The sequence below is a fragment of the Myotis nattereri genome (genome assembly GCF_964212035.1).
Source record: "Myotis nattereri genome assembly, chromosome: 14".
NCBI classification, from domain to species: Eukaryota; Metazoa; Chordata; class Mammalia; order Chiroptera; family Vespertilionidae; genus Myotis; species Myotis nattereri.
In genome coordinates, this window is record NC_138089.1 from 45829139 (window position 1) to 45851742 (window position 22604).

Below are 22604 nucleotides of genomic sequence, written 5' to 3' on the forward strand. Positions count from 1 at the left end.
AACCAACTCGGGCTTTACATACTTTTAGAAACCAATTCAATTGAATTCAAACAAACACGCCAATCAGATATTCTATTTCACATTCTCCCAATATTTTCCATATTTGCTCTCTAAGAAGAGACATTAATTTTATGTGAATAAAAATAAAGCTTCCTGCCGAAACCGGTTTGGCTCGGTGGATAGAGCGTCGGCCTGGGGACTGGAGGGTCCCGGGTTCGATTCTCATCCCCATTGGGGGATGTGCAGGAGGCGGCTGATCGATGTTTCTCGCTCATCGATGTTTCTCACTCTCTCTCTCTCTCTCTCCCTTCCTCTCTGTAAAAAATCAATAAAATTTATTAAAAAATAAAAAAATAAAGCTTCCTAACAATAGTAACTCGCTTTATGCTTACACAGGTCATCAAAGAACACGAAAGATCAAAGACTTGGGTTTGGGTTTATGTCTTCTCTTTCCCACTATTCACTAACATCATAGTAATTTTTTAAATTATATTGTATTCATTTTTTACAGAGAGGAAGGGAGAGGGTTAGAGTTAGAAACATCGATGAGAGAGAAACATCTATCAGCTGCCTCCTGCACACCCCCCACTGGTTATGTGCCTGCAAAAAAGTAAATGCCCTTGACCAGTATCGAACCCAGGACCCTTGTGTCCGCAGGCCAATGCTCTATCCACTGAGCCAAACCGGTTAGGGCCATAGTAATTTTTTCAAGGATAAACTGGCAAAGACAAAGAGAATAGAAGAAGCTATAACAAATAAAGAGATATCATGAAATCTTAGGACTATATAAAGTGGACGTAGGAACAGTTATCTCATTTGGAAAATAAACAGCAACCTTAAAATAGATGGTTATGGAAGAAATAGAGGAGCTCACAGAAACCAAATCATGAATAAATAAGCAAACAGTGCACAGAATTGTATTAAGTAATTAAGATAATTTACATATACTTGAGAAACAGCTTCTAATTAAGGACCTTATCCAAGAAATTATCTCCATAAATTATATTAGCATAAAATTAAGACTAGATACTACTGAAAACTGTACCTGTACATGTATAATGCAATTTGTCAACCAGTTTGTTTTGGCTGAAGATAAAACATTAATGAGTATAGGTGCTAGAGTCAGATAGCCTGAATTCAAACCCCAGCTCTGCTACTCACTAGCTGGGCAAGTTACTTAATCTCACTAGATCTGTGTCCTCACCTGTAGAATTCAGATAATAACAGTAGTTACAACTGATAGGGTGTAAAATTAAACAAGATAATGAATGTAATGAGCTTAGAAAAGTTCATGGCACAAAATAAACAATTAAATATTAGGTATTAGTACCACCCTACTACATCATCATCTTTACTGGTCACATACTATGTGAATTTTACATTTTGCATTCAAGTAAAATTAAATTCATTCTGTACATATTCACCACCATCTCCCAACTAATTTCAAGCTCCTTGAAGATATAATATTTTATGCACAATTTTTATTAACTCTGTATGTATATAACAGATTTCTTAGTGGTAAAAACAAAATACAATATTCCATGCTAGACAGATTCAGAGCAAGTCACATATAGCTTTTACTATATACTAGAGGCCCGGTGCACGACATTCATGCACAGGAGATGGGGTGGGGAGGGGGGGTCCCTCAGCCTGGCCTGCACCCTCTCGCAATCTGGGACCGCTGGCTCCTAAACCACTGGCCTGCCTGCCTGCCTGCCTGATCACCCCTAACCCTTCTGCCTGCCTGCCTGATCACCCCTAACCCCTCTGCATGCCTGCCTGCCTGATTGCCCCAAACTGCCTCTGCCTGCCTGATTGCCTCCAACTGCCTCTGCCTGCCTGTCTGATCGCCCCTAACCACCTCTGCCTGCCTGATGCCCCTAACTGCTCCCCTACCTGCCTGATTGCCCCTAACCATCTCTGCCTCGGCCCCACCACCGCAGCTTAGTCCGGAAGGATGTCCGGATGTCTGGTCTAATTAGCAAATTACGTTTTTATTACTATCCTATCTAATAACAGACAAACATGGTAATTGACCATACCTTTGCTACGGCTCCCATGGGCTAATCAGCAAGATATGCAAATTAACTGCCAACAAGGATGGCCATTAATTTGCATATGTAGGCGCGAAGCGGCAGAGCGAAGGCTTGAAGGCGGCTCCGGCCGGAGCAAAGGCCTGGGTCCCCGGTGCCGGAGGAAAACCGGTGCCGGCAGTCAGGGGAAGGGAAGGCCTATTGCATGAATCTTTTCGTGCAACAGGCCTCTAGTAGATTTATAAAAGGCTAAGCGGCCATTCGACCTTTCGACCAGTAGCTATGATGCGCACTGACCAGCAGGGGGCAGACGCTCAACGCACAGGCATGGAAACATGGAACAGACTGATGAATTTCAGAGGGAAGGGGGTAAGGGGAAGGGTGGGAAGAGATTAACCAAAGATCTTACATGCATACTAGAGGCCCAGTGCAGGGATTGGGTCTGCGGGGATCAGGCCGAAACTGCAGTCCGAGATCCCCAGAGGGGTCCCAGATTGCAAGAGGGTGCAGGCCAAGCCGAGGGACTGGTGTACAAATCCATGCACTGGGCCTCTAGTTTGCTTATAAAATACTAACATTTTGAAAGGTTAAAAAAAAAGAAGAAAAGAATTGGTCCTAGCATGGGTATTGGTCCTAGCATTATCCAGTTGTGGTAATAGTTTCACACTCATTTAAAGTCACCTCCCCATGAATTCTAGGAGGCAGAGTAAACAATCAAGATTGTAGCCATGAAATAGCATCAAACCTGAGTCTAAGGATATTTAGCACCAACCTTTATGTTAAAGGCTTCTTCAATGCAAATGACTTTCCATTCATTTTACGCAAATCTGCATCTTAGAATGTACTATAAAATATAGTAGACATTATTCTAAATCTAAGTTGCCCTTTGCATTATCAACGAATTCTTCAATAGAATAAAATATTTTAAGTGTCTTTTCTCACTAAGTGAATCATTTGGATATATAATTCAGAGATTTTTATGCCTATCCTTCTGCTACAAGACACATTCATTTGTTCCTTTACTCAATTAATCATCAAACAAGTGCCTACTGTGTGTTAGGCACTGGGCTAGGAGTGCCCAGATCCAGAGATGAGAATAATTCTAGCATATTCAAATAACTAAAATCATTTGGATATGGCTGAAATGTAGAATAGGAGGAAAGAACAATAACGACAGAAAAAGATGGAGAAAAATGAGCCAGACCTTCCAGGGCCTAGGTAAGTTTTCAACTCAAACTGAGAGCGATGGGGAGTATCATCAGTGGTACAAAATCCCTCTATCAAGGCAACACTAAAGAATTATACTCAGGAGCTCATCAGTTCCTACGAAGACTCTCTCCTTTGACCAAACTTGAATGAGGCTCAGAGCCGACCTTTGGCTTCCCTCTCTGTCCTTGGAGAATCCAGTTTGAGCAAGAATCCTGTTAAATCATTTTAAGGAAAATCCCTAATCCTCGGTATCTGACCCAGCCTGGAGTTTATGTCCTGTCTGCCTTCAGCAACTCTACTGAGTTGGTCTAACAAGAATCCCCCTTACCTCTGCTGTTTCCTGAGTAACTTTCCATCCCCTGACCTCCACCTGTTTCCTGAATGTAAGTGCCCACTTGTCCTTTAAGAGTCAGAGTTGAGTCCAATCTCTCCCCTCGTGGGAGTGTTCCCTACACCCATCAGAATGTCCTCCCTTAAATAAAGGCTGCTTTTGCCATTCTTGAACAAGTGTTACTGAATAATTTTTTCCTCAATAGTTAGAATACTGTGTTGTTGTTTTTCTAACACTGGAAAGGTACTGCATTATTTCGAGTAAAAGATGACAGAGGCATGATCCACGGCAGTCAAAGGAAGTACGGAGAGAAGTCGATTTATTAGAGAGATAAGGATGCTGAATCCACGGGATTTGGGTTTTGGGTATAATGCTCATACTTTCAAATTTGAGCCAGACAATGGTGCCATTCACTGATAAGAAATTCAGAAATTCAGAAAGAGGTTTGATAAGACCAACTTAAGACATGTCAAGTGTCGGCTGAGTTATCCAAGTGACAGGGGCAGTGGGTAGAGTCCCCTTCTGGTATCTTCTGCTAACTTTGGGCCATGGATTCTAAACTGCGTAGAGAAGTGGACGAAGAGGGACAAAAAACAAAAACACAAAATACAAAAAAAAAAAAAAAAAGGTGAGTTAAGTGATTGAAGAGCTTCGAAGTTCAAAAAATAAAAAGCAGAGTGAGAGAGCTGGGGATGGAAGGGAGATTATGGTCAGACTTAAATATCCAAATTTAGGAACTGGCATCTAGAGACGCTCCAGCACATGAGGCCATCCATGTGCATTACAGAATGGGAGTGGGGGTCCCAGTCGAGGAGAAAATCAACAAACTAAAACAGATCACCCCATTTTTCACTCTCAAACAACCCATAATGACAAGGCCTTCCCCTGGGAGACCTACAAGAAGACTGAGTCAGGTGCCAACTTTTTCAATACAAGACGGGGAGTGAGCATTAGTAGATACCAGGGAAGACGGACATAGGGTAATTCAGCGATACAGCACACGCTTCCAAAGAGCAGGGTTTTATATGTTCAACACATACACTAAGATAATAAAAACGTTCTTTTTTTTTAATCAGTCTTCTCAGCAGGGAGAGGGAAAAAACTGGCTAAATAACAAGGAAAACCATGACCTTTTAACGTTTAGAACACACGAGCCATATCCAGTACACAGTCAAATAAATGTTTACATTCATATTAACAAAAAGATACTCTACCAAGCACAAAATAAGAGGTATTCTAGGTTGCTTTGTGAGCACTGTCCCCGGCAAGGTTATTAATAGATGGTCAAGGGCATTCAGCGCCCCGCTCTGGGGCCTGAGAGCTGGGTCTGAACTCGGACTCCTCCACCCACTAGCTATGTGACCCTGAGCAGAGGCCTAATCTTTTTATTCCTCACGTGTAAAATAGGAACAATGTTATTATACTGTTACACGTTACTGACAGGGTTATGTTCTGACCTGTTATGTTCTCTACTTTACTCACAACGCGAGTAAATAAACTATTAGCAAATATCAAAAATGTGCACATCACCCTCATTTATAATAAATTTGAAGATTATTTTTTTAAATCAATGTATTTTACAAAGTGACTAACACTTGCAGATACCCCTATGGTACAAATATTATTTTTTAACTTTTTACAAATATCATGTCCTCTGAACTTACTGAACCCTGGAAAGAGTAAATCTTTATGGGATGTCTGTCTCAATTTCTCACACAGCACTGAGCAGCAGTGAGTGTTTAAATGCAAAGAATGAGAAAGGCGGTGGCTACTGTTCACAGTGGGCAAGTCTAGGTGAGGTTCCAAAGCACGAGATCGCAGGGGTTCCAAGTGAGAACACAGAAAGAAAAAGTAAGAAAAACCACCTACTTAATGATTTTATTTTTAAAAGCCCTGACAAGTCTCTGCATGAATACCTTTCAAAAAAAAAAAAAAAGGATTTTGAAAAAATTGGTAACAGTGTAGGTATTTAAATAAAATATACATGGGTGATGAATGGTAACTGGATATGGTAAAAAGTACAAATAGTGGGGTGGGGAAACAAGCAACTAGAGAGCCTCAAAATTTAAAGCATAAAAATTATGGGCGAATACTGGTTCCTGAATCCCATGAATGACACTGTAAAATATAAAGAGGCATAAATTCCTATAATGCTTCCATTGAGGACCTAACAGTCAACAAAAGTTCAAACACTGATTATGCTTGAAAACCTCTAGAGCAGTGGTTCTCAACCTCCCTAATGCCACGACCCTTTGATACAGTTCCTCATGTTGTGGTGACCCCCAATTTCATTGTTACAAATTAAACATAATGAAAGCATAGTGATGAATCACAAAAAACAATATGTAATTATATATGTGTTTTCCGATGGTCTTAGGCGACCCCTGTGAAAGGGTTGTTCGGCCCCTAAAGGGGTCGCGACCCACAGGTTGAGAACCGCTGCTCTAAAGGGACTCCGTTCTAGAACTGCAGTAATTTAGAGAACTTCTGGTAAGATGATAGCCATGCCCACATTTAAACTCATCAAGAACCTAAATCTCAATTATGTGGAAATAATTTTCACTGCAACCATCTTTACAGTTAAAAAACCAAACACCGAGGGCACTAATTGAAGTGTTGCTATCCACTTGATAGTCTCAGAAAAACAATGAGATATTGTCCAATTCCTGCAAAATAATTTACCTCTTTTAGGGATAATCATTCCACTGATCTGTGTAAGAAGCAGCTTTTATAAAAAGAGAAATTCCGATACTTAAAAATACTTTCATTCCAAATATAATGCAGGCTCTTTGTGACCAGCTATTTACCCTTAATTTCCACCTCCAAGAGACATTCAATACTAACTTTTGATCTATTTCAACATTCAATATTAATAATATTTAATATTACATTTCCTTCCATTGAAGACACAACAAGAAAAAAAAAAAACCAGAATCATACAGGAACTTATTCTGCTTTTTTCACTTTCAGATACTTAAACTGCAAATACAGAGTTTTAAATTATAGCTTATCAAACAGAATCTCTCATTCCTTCCTACATCATAAACTGTTGAACCCAATGGAATGTACTTCAGAATTCTCTTAAAAAAAAACAACTAACTCTCTAGGGTAATCCTACACCATAAACAATACTTGTCTTTCAAGTTCGTTCTATTTTTTACTTACACATAAAATATATAAGAATTATAGTTCAGTGTCATTAAGCATTCCATGCTTATCATCTTGCCTCTTCCAAAAACTCAAAGCAGTCAATGTACAGTAATAGAGTAATGATTCAATTGCTACATTCCTAAAGATAAGATTTTATCAATAGAGTTTTCCATAAGTCCTTTCCAAATGATCTCATTCAATATATTGCACTATTTCTGGTACTTCTGGGTCAAACTGACTGAACAAAGTCTTTCTAATTTCAGATACTCCAATTTTTGTTTTTGTCCATGAGTCTAAAAGCTGAAACAGTTGACGCGAGTTTGATATTGAACAGAGAAAATCCACTGGCAGTTCTTCCTTCTCATGACACCTCACTTAATATACATGAACCCAGTAAGCTACTGTTAACAAAACATGAAGTTAAATTTTCCAATATAAAAACTTTTTGATGTAGCATTTAGACATGTTTAATCTCAATACTTACTTGAATGTTAAAATTTTTAACGAGGAAATGTTTATAGATATATAGATATGTACATATTATACTATATATGTATATTATCCCAAAAGAATGTAATCAAATGCTCATCTACAGAAATCAATTTCCTCTTCCTTTTTGAATAGCAACCCCTGAGAAGAAATACATTTAATAGCAAGCTCTGGAAATACAGCACATACATATCTGATTACATGTCTATGTATGTATACATAAGACAAAAAAGTTTCACACACTATGTGTCCTTACCACCTGCAACATGTTCTGTTACTGTCTACTCTGTTGCCTTTTAGTCTTTAAATACTTGTGATAATCCAATAAATCGTTTTTTCAAATCAATGGAAAGTCACAACCTGCAGTTCTGAAAATAGTAGAGAAGGTTCAGAGAATGAACATTTGAGAAAACCCTCCCTATGTTTTATTTAACAACTACTTGAAAAGCTGAACAAGCAGAGGTTGGTCAGAGTTTTAGTTCCATAGCTACTCAGAATAATGGAGGACAAGGCGGGCGGGTGTGGGTAGGGGTGAGGGGGAGCAAAGTTAAAACTTTTAATTCACAATCAACACAGTGAGTAAAAAGTTCTGATTAAAGGCCCCAGACCTGCACTCTGTAAACCACAGGTCAAGTTCACTTATATTAGATGACAAACAGAAGCAGAAGCTGTACTCTAAAGTGATCTAAGGCTTTGAACAGTAAACAACCCCTACCAACAGACCCAAACAAATTAGTCTACCAATGCTCATTCATTATAATACTAGAGGCCCAGTCCAGGACATTCATGCACAGTCTGGGACTCCTTGGGGGATGTCCGCCTGCCAGCTTAGGCCCGCTCCCGGCAGTAGGACATCCCCCAGGGGTCCTTAGTGCTTCTGTGGAGGCAGGAGAGTCTCCCGCCATTGCCGCTGCGCCAACCAGCCATGAGCCCAGCTTCTGGATGAGTGGGGCTCCCCCTGTGGTAGTGCACTGACCACCAGGGGGCAGCTCCTATTGTCAAGCGTCTGCCCCTGGTGGTCAGTGCACGTCATAGCAACCGTTTTTTTTTTTGCCGTTCAGTCAATTTGCATATTAGCCTTTTATTATATAGGATATGTGCATTCACTTGAGGCAGCTTGAAAAATAAAACAGAAATGATATCAGTTTGGCTTTCTACAAAAATGTTCTCAATGAACATGATTTATTTTTCCAATCAGATATCTCCACCTACTGTAGATGCAGAGATGCAGTGATCCCCGATGACCTGAAGTTCACTGCCACCAAACTATAAACGGCCCCTTGAAGTTCACAATCATATCTGTGGAAACATAGGCCCTGTAAGTATAAAACAATACCCCATGGCTAACTCACTCAATATTCATCACTTAAACTTTTAAACCCATTTATTGCTAAACCAATGCAATTAAGAGATAATAGCAAAATAAGTTAACATAAAATTTGAATAAATGCAATTATGTAAAACATGCTATTGGCATTTTCCTGTGATCTGAAATAAAATTAAATGAAAATTCTTTCCCTCACCCCTTTATGATGTTATCCCCCACCTCTGCCCATCACAGTTCCAATATGAATTCTAAATTCTGGGGGGCCCATATTTTACTATAAGATCATTATATTAAAATACTCTGTTTTGATTTCTAATCAATAAAATTACCTTTATTTATATCTTATCTGTATCAAACTTGTTTTTTGTTGTTGTTTCTTTGGTTAATCCTCACCAGAGGATTATTTTTTCCATTGATTTTTAGAGAGAATGGGAGGGAGGTAAGGAGGGGGAAGACAGAGAGAGAGACATCAATGTTAGGTCATAACATGCATGGACTGCCCTGACCAGGAATCAAACTGGCAACCTTTTGGTGCACTCAACCAACTGAGCCGCACCAGCCAAGGCAGTACTCTACTTTTAAAAGGAGAGACCTATTTCACATTTTAAATCTTTTGTCAAACGGTTAAAATCAAATGAAAGTATTAGGCTTCAAACTTCTAAACATTTTTGTCAAAATGTAATGATATTCTTTTAAATTGAATGCTAAGCTGTAATGCTAAGTTCAATAACCACTATCTAACCTGTGACATAATATAAAAAATAAATATTGTTTTCTGTCCCTGGTTCCACGCAGAGCTCCTAAATCCCTTGGAATTTCCTAGGTGATAGCAGGATCTTTTGTTCTAAGAAGGTGACTTGTGGTAGGCTCCTGGATGGGGCTGGTCAGCAGAAAGGCCAAACCATGATTAATTAGAAGCTTGGAACTTTCAGCCTCACCCTTCATTCTCCAGACAGGGGGGAGGAGCTAGAAATGGAGTTAATGATTGTCATGCCTACAGATGAAGCCTTTCATGGCAAATCCCAAAAGGGTTCAAAGAGCTTCCAGTTGGTGGAGGCAATGGGAGAGCGGCCCACCTGGAGAAGGCATGATGGAAGCTCTATGCCCTTTCCCGCACCTTCCCCTACACATCTCTTCCATCTGGATGTTCATCTGTATCCTTTAACATACCCTTTCAGAATAAACTGGTAAACTGTCTTCCCGAGTTCTGTGAGAAGCTCTAGCAAATCAACCGAATCAGCCCTAACCGGTTTGGCTCAGTGGATAGAGCGTCGGCCTGCGGACTCAAGGGTCCCAGGTTCGATTCCGGTCAAGGGCATGTACCTTGGTTGCGGGCACATCCCCAGTGGGGAGTGTGCAGGAGGCAGCTGATCGATGTTTCTAACTCTCTATCCCTCTCCCTTCCTCTCTGTAAAAAATCAATAAAATATATATCTTAAAAAAAATCAACCGATTCAAAGGAGGTGGTAGGAACCTCCGCTTTATAGTTCATCAGCCAGAAGCACAGGGGACAACCTGGACTTGCAATTGGCATCTGAAGAGGGGAGGGAGGTAGCCTAGTGAGACTGAGCGGTTGACCTTTGGGGTCTAATACTATCTCCAAGTAGGTACTGTCAGAATTGAGATGAATTGTAGGACACCCAGCTGGTGTCCCAGAATTGCTTGGTGTGGGGAAAACCCCCACACCTCTGGTGTCAGAAGGGTTGGGTGTGGTAGTAGTGTGGGAGCAAAGGAGAAACACAGGAGGAAGACGGTTTTACCTCATGCGTGACCCTTTGCCACAGAGCTATCCAGAAGACCTCAAGACTTAAGGATATTTTTTAATCTATTTCTCAATCAATATGTACAGTAACTCTTTGAACTTTGTTACATGAGGTATTTCACAAGAACCACGGGATAATTAATAACAAGTTTCCAAGAAAACATTTATCATTTTATATAGTATATATTTTTCCCTGATCCTGAAGAAGCTCTGTAGATATTATAATTTCAATTTTATTGATAAGAAAAAAAGAAACTCAAAGATGTTAGCTGCCCAAGGTCACCTGGTGGCAGATTAAGGAACAGGGAGCTCAGGTGTATCTGAAACCCAAACATGTACCTGCTACGCCAGAGGCTAAGTTGTTAAGTTACCCCCCAATTTTATCTTGTTTTTAACATGAGGGTTGGGGCTTGTGGATGTTTAGTGAATTTCCTATTACCTAATAATAACAGTCCAATACAATAAAATGAGAGACCAAATGAAGGCCAATTTTAGTCTGAATGAATCCCTTATTCCTAACAGAAAGGAGACCAACTTGCCCAGATATAAACAAGCTCCTAAGAGAACATTATCCTGATGATACTGCTAATGGCAGGTGCAAGAATGGATGAGGAAGCTCTTCCCGAACATATCAGGAGGTCATTCGGGAACAATCATAAGCAAAACAAAAACAAGTACAGAATACTACTGAAAGGACTGAGTCGGTGCGCCGGCCAGTTATATCACCTGTGCAAACACTGGCGCATGGACTGGGAAGTTAGCGACGCAAAGACCAGGAAGGAAGGGAGACCATGAACCTCAAAAACCATAAAAGTAAAAGACAAACAGAAAAAAAATTCTATGTGACAGTTCTAAAGAATAAAATAGCACAATTTCAAACCGATATGCATAACAGCTGGCATAGTATCTGGCATTTAAATCCCTTGTCTTGCTATTGGTCCTTTATAGACACATACATTAAAAGTCATGGATTTTCTTAAAGCAAATATTACACAAGTATTAATATATAATTTAGACCACCCTCTGCTTTCCAACAATCAATTTAAATGTATTTAAAACTTGTGAAAATATCTTAAGTCATAAAATTTTCATTTTAATGTGTTTATTATTCACTTCGCCTAAAACTCTATCTCAGGCTAAGAAAAAAAAAAAATGTTAAGTACTCTTACTTCGGAATCAATCCAAGCTGTATTTATCCAATGCACCCCCCCCCCCGCCCCCTTTCAATAGAACCAAGGCAAGAAACATTCTCTTCTATTGGCAGTTATATTAAGCAAAGTAGGAGTCTTCATGGTAACCACAAAAACACTATCTAATTTATTAACTGACTGATTAAGCAGTTAACTAGAGGCATATTCAACTTCAACCTTACCATTTCATGTTATGCTAGCATTCATCCACTGAACAAATATTCACTGAATACTTTCTATGTGTTAAACCCTGGAAGAGACCTAATTGAGGATTTAGCAATGATCCAGAAAAATTCTATCCCAGCCCCCACGGAACCTGGAGGCAGAGGCAAATATCACCGAAATATTTGCTATAACATTAGCAACAAATTCACAAAAGTTATAATGAAACCTCTTAGAGAAGTAAACTACAGTCAACTCGAATGACTGAGACAAACCGAGCTTTCATGTATCATACAAGTAAAATTATCTGATATCCTTAACTTTAAGTGGTACTGACAAACAGGGATCTTTGACTGTTTACTCCAGCCTACAGATGAGGGGCTGAGCAGTGATTTGGCATCCACCATGGGTTCAAATCTCAGCTTAGCCCAGTGGTTCTCAACCTTGGCTGCACATTAGAATCACCTGGGAATCTTGTTAAAATCCTGATTTCTGGGCCTCATCCTCCGGAAATTCTGTTTCTTTGTTACTAATGATGAGGCCCAGAAATCAGGATTTTAACAAGATTCCCAGGTGATTCTAATGTGCAGCCAGGGTTGAGAACCACTGGCTTAGCCTCTTACTAACTGTATGGCCTGAGAAATTCTCAAAAGCCTCTCTGCCCATGAGTTCACAGATGATAAGTGATTAACAAATGCTTAACAAAATGCATAACTCAAAGCAGGCGTTCTCTAAAAAGTCAGTTCTTCACTGTGGATCCAGAGACATGGAAGCATGGAACAGAGTGCAGAATCTCGGAGGGAAGGCGGGGTGATCATATATGCATAACCCATGGACGCAGACAGTGGGGTGGTGAAGGCCTGGGGTGGGGGGTTGGGGGTGGTGAAGGTGGCCTGGAGGGGGTCGATGGGGGGAAAAGGAGGGCATATGTAATACTTTCAAAAATAAAGATTAAAAAAAAAAGTCAGTTCTTCACTAACTTGCCCACAGCAAAGGACAAAACCATAAATTCTAGATCAGTGATTCGCATCAACGTGAGAAACATGATGTACCTCCTCCCACCCAGATCAGAGGACGAGTGCGGGAAGCTTTAGGGGAGGCTATTTCATGGGAGGTACTGCAGTCTCGGAACATCACTGCGGTTTACACCCAAATGAAAATAGAAAAATACTTGCAGGAGAGGAAAAAATGGCTGTCTACCTTTTTCAAATATTGGCTTCTAAAGACTGGAAATCATTTCTTTGGTCTTATTTTTACCTAACTTTTTAAAGTGTAGGGACAGACATTGCACATGGAATATGTGTAACAACATGAGGAACCTATGGTTACAGAGATGTCTCCCCGCAGTGCTTGGTAGTAACCATGTTGCACAACTCAAGGAGTGACCATGTTCCACTGTACTCAAGGTAAACGGTGCCTCCTGGAGCAAAAACAGAGAAATATGCGAATACTGAGTGCCCCCTGCAACTGTGCCACCGTAATCTCAACAATTAATTGTAATTCATCTGGGTCATTTCAAAAATATTTATTATCCTCAGTCAGTGGTAAGTATAAAAATCACGCAGTAAAAAAATTTCTAAGTTTAAAATCATATATGTAAGCAAGCAGTTATTTCCTTATGCCTACGGCACTTCATTTATTACAGCAACCTCAGTCTCCTCCCCCATGCTGCCATCTATTTACTCCTCAACTAGTCTAAATCCCTGATTAGAAAGGAGTTGCAAGTGAGAGGAGGATCAGGACATCAGTAACGTGCAAATTCAAAATTTCCGAAGGACTTGTGCATTCAGTATCATTAGGCATGTAGTATGTGGTTGTACTGAGCCTTGCATTAACAACTTTAGTATTTATGTGGTACCTTAATAACAAAGAGTGGAGCAGTTCCTAGTATATTAATCTACATCAACAGTCATATCTCTCTCAGAAAAGCATTGGGTATGCTAAACCCTGATATAAAGCAATATAACAGATCATCCTACTTTACTGAATAGATAACACACTTGCATGGTTCAAAAATTGAAACTGTATAGAAAGGTATGCACTGAAATTTTATTCCTGCTCCTGTTTCAATTCCTGTCCCCCTCACACCCTCTATGGCAACCATTTTTATTAGGTCTTTGTTTATCTTTCCAGTACATTTACACAAATACTGCCCTGGCCAGCGTTACCCAGTGGTTAGAGCAACAGCTCGAGCACCAATGGGTCTCGGGTTTGATTCCCAGTCAAGGGCACGTACCTGGGTTGCGGGTTCCATGCCTGGCCCGTCGTTGGGGCGCCTGCGGGACAACCAGTCAATGTGGTCAATGTGTCTCTCTCAAATCAATGTTTCTCTTTCCCTCTCCCTCCCTCCTTTCCACTTTCTCAGGAAAGCAATGGAAAAAAATATCCTCAGGCGAGGATTAACAAAAAAACACACAAACAAATACTAGTAAATACAATTATACTTTCTTATCCCCCACTTAGAATAAAGCACTGTACAGGATTCTCTGTCCCACACCTTGCCTTTTTAAATCAATTTATCCTAGAGATCTTGCCACTTCAGTAAAAAGGGATCATCCATCCTCATTCTTTTTTTATATCTGTAGTATCATAGTATCCCATGGTGTGAATATACCATAATTTATTCAACTAGTGCCCTATCAGGTTGCTTCCAAAGCATCTTCTTACGTGATACATTTCCCAAATCTCTCCTGTTGCTTTTTAACAAAGCGAATTATCAATATCACAGGACTTGCCTTCTTAAACTTAAAGTACAACATATTAGTGACCTACTGCTCATATTTTATAAGAACCATTAGAAAGTCCCACCTCACATGGCTGCATTCTCTCCCCATCCAAGTTTAAGGTATTTATTACAAGATTTCTCGTATACCATTACACAATGTAATATACCATTATATGTTGTAAATCTCCAAAAAGTATAGCATGTAGTATTTCCCAAACTTACTTGGCTTTAGAAAGATTCTATGGCAAAACATTCTGTAGATGTTGTATTCTGCAAAACACACTTTAGCAAATACTGGGGTGGATGTAATAATCATTGTCTTCTGTTTAAGCAAAATATAAGAGTGTGAACTTTTTAAGGAAGGCACAAAAGCAAGCTGAGCTCATTTTTGGAGATGGCATTCCTTAGCTGGTTTAATTATAAAACCCTTTGAGATATGAATGTAAAGTTATTTGACCCTTCCTGGAAAGAATGCATATAAGCATAAAATTTTTCAGTTTCTGGGGCTTCATGAACCATTGGGATCCATCCATTGTCACCATGGTCACATCAATTTTTAAAGCAATTTTAAATAGACAGTGCTATATTATCTATGGCACCATTAATACTCCAAATACTAAGAGGAAACCCAGAACACTTTGCATGCAAAGCTAATGAACAAACAGCAGAGAATTCAACATGAAGAGAGTACTTGGTGCGAAGCAAAGAAAGCATATTCACATGGATCATGTTTAACAATTAATGATAGCAAGCAAAGTAAATCCTATCAAGTAACTGTGGGAAAGCATATTTAAAACACTAAAGCATCTTTTCTATTTCACTGTGAAATGCGCTTTACCATTGAGTCAAATACTGTCAAAAAAAGAAAACAACCCCTGCTTAAATGAACTTACTAAAATCCAAACTACAGCTTAAGAAAAACTGAAATATTTTACAATGTCCTTTTTAAAAGGAAATTTTAAAATCATCTTAAAATAGCCACTCTAGGACCTTTCTGTGCTGGCATATTAGTTCCAGATAAAAATGCAAATCTACGACATACCATATCATCTTCTTAAGCAGCGGTGAAGAAGTGTTTAGCCACTCTCATCTCAGCATTTAGTTAAAAATGCCTAGCCCATGGAAGCAGAGAGCCACTCATTTAGAACCCAGCACTACTCCAATATGCTAGCCTTCTGCCCTCAGGCAGACTGTTAGCAGCAGCACTGCGGGACTACCATAACAATATGCCAACCACAGACCCCTTCATGGCCTGTTATCATTATCATTCCAATAATCCTAAATTTCCCCAAGCTGTAAAATTCTACACATGTCACTCAACAAAATACCCAAAGTTGTCCGCTAAACAAAAATAGAGGCAAACTTCATTGTAAACTAGAATGTTGGCATAGCTACCTGCTTTACACAGGGATCAAAACTTCTCATTCAAAAGGGGAGCTAAGGAAAGGGGGGACTAATTGCGTTCTTATATGTAAACGCAAATCTTTACTACTGATACATTCTTACTGCAAAACTAAAAATACTGTATGCTCAAAAAGTGATACCTAGAGAAAGAACCTGTCATCAATAAAAGGAAGCTATAATATAGTAAGTCAAAAGCCAGACTGACTAATCTATAACATTAACCCTATGAATCACCTGTATGCTTTTTTTTATATTAATGGCCCATTTTTGTCAGTTGCAGTTCCTATCAAAGATCATATTTATGGTAAAATACAGTAAGACAGAAGGGGAAAGAAAGAGGAAGAAAAACAACCCACCACAGGATGTTGACAAGTGTTAACGACCAAGGTTTTAGAATATATTGGTTAGCACACCACATACCACTAAAATAATATACCAGGTTCCTCCAACACCAGGTTACTTTGGCTTTCGATTTTTAACCTACTCAAGTAACAGGAGTCTAGTGTTACAAAACACTCTAATTTTCATAGCCTAAGCTCTCTTAGAAGGAAATCTGTGTACTTCCCGGCCTCAATTATCACAAAAAACAATTCTTCAACACAACACAATGAATTGTTATACAGTTTCATTTGCACAGCTAACAGATTTGCTGTCTCCCCCTTATTACAACTCCATGGATTGTGGCCCCCAGATATACCAGCAATAAGGCAAAAAGGTAACTTCAAATCCTGATATTATGCCTGGGATACACATTATCTCTGAAACTATCAATAGCTAACCACAGATGCCGGACGAGATACTTACAGACTTATCAAAAACCTCCTGCTTGACAATCACCGCTGAACTCATATTGGGTTGTTAATATCTTTCATCTATCCCAATGACTACTTTTTAAAAATGTATTTCTAGCAGACTCATGAAAATGTTTTCACTGGTGCTCACAAATGAAATTAGGAAGAATGCAAGCGCTACCCCTGTGTTCACTACACATGCCCAAATACATTCAGTACGGTTAGGTCTCTGTCTAGTACTTTGCCTCTAACCCCAGTGCCTGGCATGTAGTAGATACTCATAAAATGAATGAAATCTTACAATAAAATTCATGGGACAGCCCCAAAACTGCAGTGGTAACAGAACTGTATTAAATCAGGTACTGTTTAAAAGAACATTTGCTAAGACTTGAGAACCTTCTAAACAATGCTACTTGTTCTAACAGGATTTAATCTATACCAGAAAATAAGACTGAGAGTTAAATCAATTCTAAGCGAGGCCTACAATGATAAGTTTTTGTAACAAAGCAAACAAAGGTTGTATTTTTATAAGATATGACTTTCCTCTCTATCCCAAAACTATGATCAATGAGAAATTACAGAATTTTAGAAGGAAAAATAATCTTTGAGCCTAAATTATGAAACAGACGAGCTCAAATTTCAGACTATAAACTGCCACCAATTTATTCAAAAATGTTTGCATAATTACATACCTAAGGTAGCATTTTATGAATGTTATGCTCCTTTTTTTGGCTATGCTAAGCAGTTGGCATGAGTTGGAGAAGTTACGACTGATGAATATAATTATCTTCCATTTTTATGACTTTCATTTACTAGAAGAGGAAAAAAATCAGTAAGCAAATAGTTCCTCTTGTCCGTTTTCAAGTTACAGTGTTCTCTATTACTTAAACCAGTTTTCCTGTTCTCCCATCCTATTTTGTGACTGTACAATAGTTTCTTATATTTTATTTGTATTTCTGATTTGTATGTTTACTTCCTTAAGTCGTATTTCCCCAAAGATTTAGAAGGCAGACCCTTCCAAAGGGCTCCCCTGCCATGCCATTAATAGTCTTTGATCTCCAAAGAACTTGTATGCATTCATATGAGCATAATCAATGGACACGGGGGTGGGGGTGGGGGGGCCATGAGCTAGGGGGGTGGGGGCACCAGGGAGAGGTCAATGGGGAAAAGGGAGACTTACATAATACTTTAAACAATAAAGAATTTAAATTAAAAAGATATATAGTGTTTGATCATTCCTGAGTCACTTGTAAGTGTAATTTAATGTAAGTTCTGTTGAGTAGAGCTGGTTCTGTCTTGTTGGAAACTACACAACAGGTTCCAAATGTTATTGCAATGAATGAATGAATGATTTGGAAGGCAATGACATGATCATGTGCTTCTCTGCTAGCTAAGCAGGCAATATTTGAGAAGACATCACAGGCCCTATCCAGCTTTATGAAAACTCGGGTGCTCTTTGCAGGTCCGAACTGAAAATTTGCAAATAATACATTTAAGAGCAAACAACACTACGTGATACACACCATTAGAGAAGGCGCTAAGACAGTTTACTCCAAGGGCACACAATTACAGAAGATTCCATGACCATCACTATGAATGACCTCAGGAACCACTGCTCCATAATGACTTCACTGTCTAGAGATTCAGTTTTTCTCCATGTCTTGGAAATTTATAAATGAAACAGACTAAAATGATGAATGACTACTCTCCAGGGCCTTCCAATCATCCTTAAAAAGACTCGGGGACGCGGGGGTGGGGCGGGGAGTGCTAAGGAAAATCATGAACACCAACACGTGAAAAGCAATTTCCCTGCTAAATGGTGAAAGGCTGGAAAATTTTTTCACGGCAAACCTCCCTTTTTGCTGGTCACAGAGTCAGAACGGGGAATCGGAAAATGTGTTACACCTCCATGCGCCTTGAGCCGGGAACGACGGAGGGAGAAGAGAGTCCCCACTGCTGGGGACACATGTATCCCGCGCGAGAGCAGGAAGTCCGTCTCCGGAGCGCGGTGTGGCTGGCGGGCCAGCACCCCAGAGGGGCACGCCGACCTCTGGCAAGCCCACCCCCACTGCCCGCGGCCGCTGAGCCTGAAGCCAGAGCCAGCCGCCCCCTCCGGGAACCGCGATGTCGCCGGGCTGATGAAAGGAGGCGCCGCGCGGAGGCTGCGGACACCTTCCTCTTCCCACTTGGCCCGCGGCGGGCGCAGACGCCTCCGGTTTTCGCCAAAAGAGGAGGAGGCGGGCCCGGCACCGTCAGCAGCGACCAGAAGCCTTGGCCGCGAAGGAGGGAGGGCGGCCGTCCACGCGGCCGGAGAACTCACCGAACAAAGCGCAGAGCGGACCGGCTGGAGGGACGCGGGAGGAGGGAGGAGGGGGGGAAGGAGAAGATTCACCCCAGCTCTTCACCACCGGCTGGGGATAGAGACAGGTGGAGCCAGCTCCTCCTTAGAGGGAGGAGGAAGATGGGCTTTCGAGGGGCTCATCTCAACTCCAACGCCCGGGCGACCGGAACCGAGACCCCGGCCGGGGAGGGCGCACGGGAATGAGGGGACGAGCACTAGAGAGAGAGAAAAAGGAAGAGAGGATCGGGGTCCCGGGAGGGAGGCCGGGCCCTGCGGGGGTGCCGGGGTCTCGCCCCAGCTGCGCCGAGGATACGGGTGGCGAGGATGCGCGCGGCGCGCTGCCGGCCGCCCCGACTCGGGCCTCCTCGGCTCGCCGCCGCCCGCCCCTCGCACCCGCGCCCTGGGCCGCCACACAAAGGGGATGGAGAGCCGCGCCGGCCGCGGGGCGGTAGAGGGGCGCCGGGGCCCGGACGGGGTGGCCAGACCGCGACGTCCGCCGCGCCCCCCCGCCTTTGTCTGCCTCGCTCCGCGCCCCCCGCCCCGGCCAAGGAACCCCGCCGCCCGCGGCGCCCTCACCCTGCTGGTTACCCGGGTGAGTAGCGGTCTCATCTGCTCGCCAGCCCCATCTGCCTCCATGGCCGGCCGGCCAGCCCGCGGCGGCCGCTACGGTGTGGCCCCGCGCAGTCCTCCCGCCGCCGCCGCTGCCGCCGCCGAGAGCCGAAGGCGCGAGGGGAAACGAACGTGTGTCCGTGCGCGGGGCGCGCGCGCGTGGGGAGAGCCGGGCGAGCGCGCGAGGTGCGAGGCGCGCGGGCGCACGCAGCGAGCGCGGGGCTGCCTCTCGCGGGGCAGCGAGGCCGCGGCGTGGAACGTGGAGTGAGAACTGAGCGAGCAGCCGGACAAGGCGGGGGTGGAGGAGAGAGCCGCGTAGGGACCCGGGGGCGGGGCCGCCGCCCGTGACGCGCGCAACGCCCGGGCCCCGCCCCCAGCGCCACGCCCCCTGCCAGTTTGGCACCGCCAGCCTCCCCCGCGCACCCGCGGGCCCGCCGCGAGGCCACCCGGAGGTGGGTCGGGAGGAGGCGGGACGGGCATCCGCCCCAGCCAATCGGCGGCTCGCGAGTTGCGCACGAGTCCCTACACACACACACCCGTGCCACCTCCTCTGGAGGCCCCGCCCCTCTTTGTAAAATCCGAAATGACTGTAACGAAATGACTAACTGGTTTTCCCGGTCGGAGGTTCCCCTGAAGTTTAGAAGTGGGGTGGGGGGGGGTCACCGCCGCCCCTAGCTCCTAACCAACTTCTTTAAAGGCAGGAGGGAAGGGGGATGCCACCCTTTTCAAGGGCGCTCACGGGAACCCCAAAGCAACTAACGGGTCTCCAGGCTTCCTGCAAGTTTTTCCCCCTCAGTTCAGTAGGCGTGAACCCCAACTCCGCGCCTGTGAAAGAGGGAGTACTCTTGGCCAGGTATGGTCGTGTGCTTGCCGCTTGACCGGCCCCACGGCGGCCCCCATTCAATTCGTCTCTCGGATACCTTCTAACAGGGGATGATGAGGAAGGGACCTGCCACACAGGGTCATTGAAGAACTAGGTGAATTTCAAGCCATAAATGTGCCTGACACATAGCATGCTTGTTATAAGCATTATTGTTAGCAGAGCTCTCTTGCGTGTTTAAAAAAGATGAAAGGTTTCGTTGAGAAGAGCTAAATCAGTGCTATGGAAGGAAACCATTACGGCGGATCTGGAGCTCACATCCTATTTGTCTGCAATAGGATATTAGTAAAGCCTTTGTCGGAAATAGTTGAGGATACTGGATGACTCTACCTGGTTTGAGTCCTGGTCCCCTTTTGTTCTCATTTCCCGGAGTTACCTCGAGGCTGGCACCCTTTCTTCTCTCACTTGTACGGGAGCAAATGTGCTTCTATTATCATTGCTACCCTTTTAAGAGGCCTGCAATTAGAGACTTTGACATTTTGCAAACATGCTTCATCTCTAATCGTCACAACACTACAACACACCGTGTTTTATTATCTCCACCTCACAGCTGAGGAAGCCGAGGCTCACAGCAATGACTGGTGTTAGGTCCCAGTCGGTGGAACTGCTCTTTCTATTGCACCATTCTAATGCTTCACTAAGCAAAGATGAAGAACAATAAAGAAAAGAGAAGAAAAGAAGAAACAAGAATGAAAGGAAAGAATATGGAATAAGTGGGGTCCAAAATATTTTAAGCCTCCAAAATTTGGCTGAGGTGCCAATCACTTGTGTTCATAACAACAGTCTCTAAGGTGAATAGAGACTGGGTTGTCTTAAAATGTAGGTCCCCTGCCATAAAACTGTAATTAGCATATACAGAACACCCTCTATCCCATTTCTCTGCTTTATAGATCTTTACAGTATTTGTCCACCTATAACATTCTATATATTTTATGCTTTTTATGCTTACTGTTTGTTCTCTCTCTCTCTCTCTCTCTCTCTCTCTCTCTCTCTCACACACACACACACACACACACACACACACATTCATGTAAGTTTCATGCAAGCAGCAAATTTCTTGTGTTTGCTGTTATATTTCTAGCAACCCCAGAAGAGTGCCTGGCCCTAGTGTATCTCAGTACATGTTTGGGGGGAAAGAGAGGAGGCTAACATCTTTCAAGACCAGGTGGCAGCTGAGAATATGGCCCAAGTAGCAACAGGAACAAAGTAGGAGCTAAGACCTTTGAAAGAGCTATGTAGTCAATTTCCAGAAGGACTTATAAATATACTAGAGGCCCGGTGCACGAAATTTGTGCACTGGGGGGGGGGTCCCCTCAGCCCAGCCTGCCCCTCTGACAGTCTGGGAGCCCTCAGTGGATGTCCTACTGATGGCCACAATCTGGCAGCAGAGGCTCGGAGCAGGCATCCCATGTGTGTGTGTGTGTATGTGTGTGTGTGTCTGTCTGCTAGGGCCTGCCCCCAGCCACGCCACGTAGGCTCGAAGCAGTTGCCGTGTGTGTGTGTGTGTGTGTGTGTGTGTGTGTGTGTCCCCACTGGGGGTCTGCCCCCAGCCACATTGGAGGCTCAGAGCAGGCACTGTGTGTGTGTGTGTGTGTGTCTGCTGGGGGCCTGCCCCCAGCAACACCATGGAGGCTTTTAGCAGGAGCCCCTCTGTGTTGATCTCTCAAGCTCCTGGCCTCCACTGCATGTTGTACTCTCCCTTGAGCTATGGCCAGGATGGGGGTGCTACTTGCAAGCCGGGCTTTCCTGCTCCTGGATCGCCATGGCAACAGGGGAGCAGGCCCAGCTGGGGGCTGCCCGCAGGCCAGGTTTGCTTTCCTGCTCCCGGATCCTCATGGCGACTGGGGAGAAGGCACAGCTGGGGGCTGCCTGCAGGCCGGGCTTGCTTGCCTGTTCCCGGATCAGGCCCAGCTGGGGGCTGCCCTCAGGCCGGGCTTGCTTTCCTGCTCTCAGATCAGGCGCAGCTGGGGGCTGCCTATAGGCCACACTTTTTTACTTACCGATGGCCAGATCACCACAGCAACCCAGGGCCCAGCGGCACTTTCCTGTTCTCCAATAGTCATAGGGTCCCGGCTGGGGGCGGGGCTTAGCAGTGCGGGGCTTAGGCTGCACGGGGGTCCCAGCTGGAGGCTCAGGTGGCACACAGGGGTCCTGGCTGGGGGCAGGGCTTATACCCTGCTGCCCAGGGCTGCACCTGGGGC

General features: G+C 43.3%; 1 protein-coding gene across 2 annotated transcripts in view; it reads right to left on the reverse strand.

Moving 5' to 3' along the window:
* The window catches only part of SLC4A7 (solute carrier family 4 member 7), an 83953-nt gene extending 64141 nt beyond the window's left edge, over window positions 1-19812 (reverse strand). For both annotated transcript variants that reach the window (XM_081106183.1, XM_081106184.1), the window contains exon 1: window positions 19503-19812. In XM_081106183.1, the coding sequence (XP_080962309.1) occupies window positions 19503-19550 (48 nt within the window). In that variant the 5' untranslated portion in view covers window positions 19551-19812. The remainder of the gene's footprint in view (window positions 1-19502) is intronic.
* Window positions 19813-22604: the final 2792 nt, after the last annotated feature.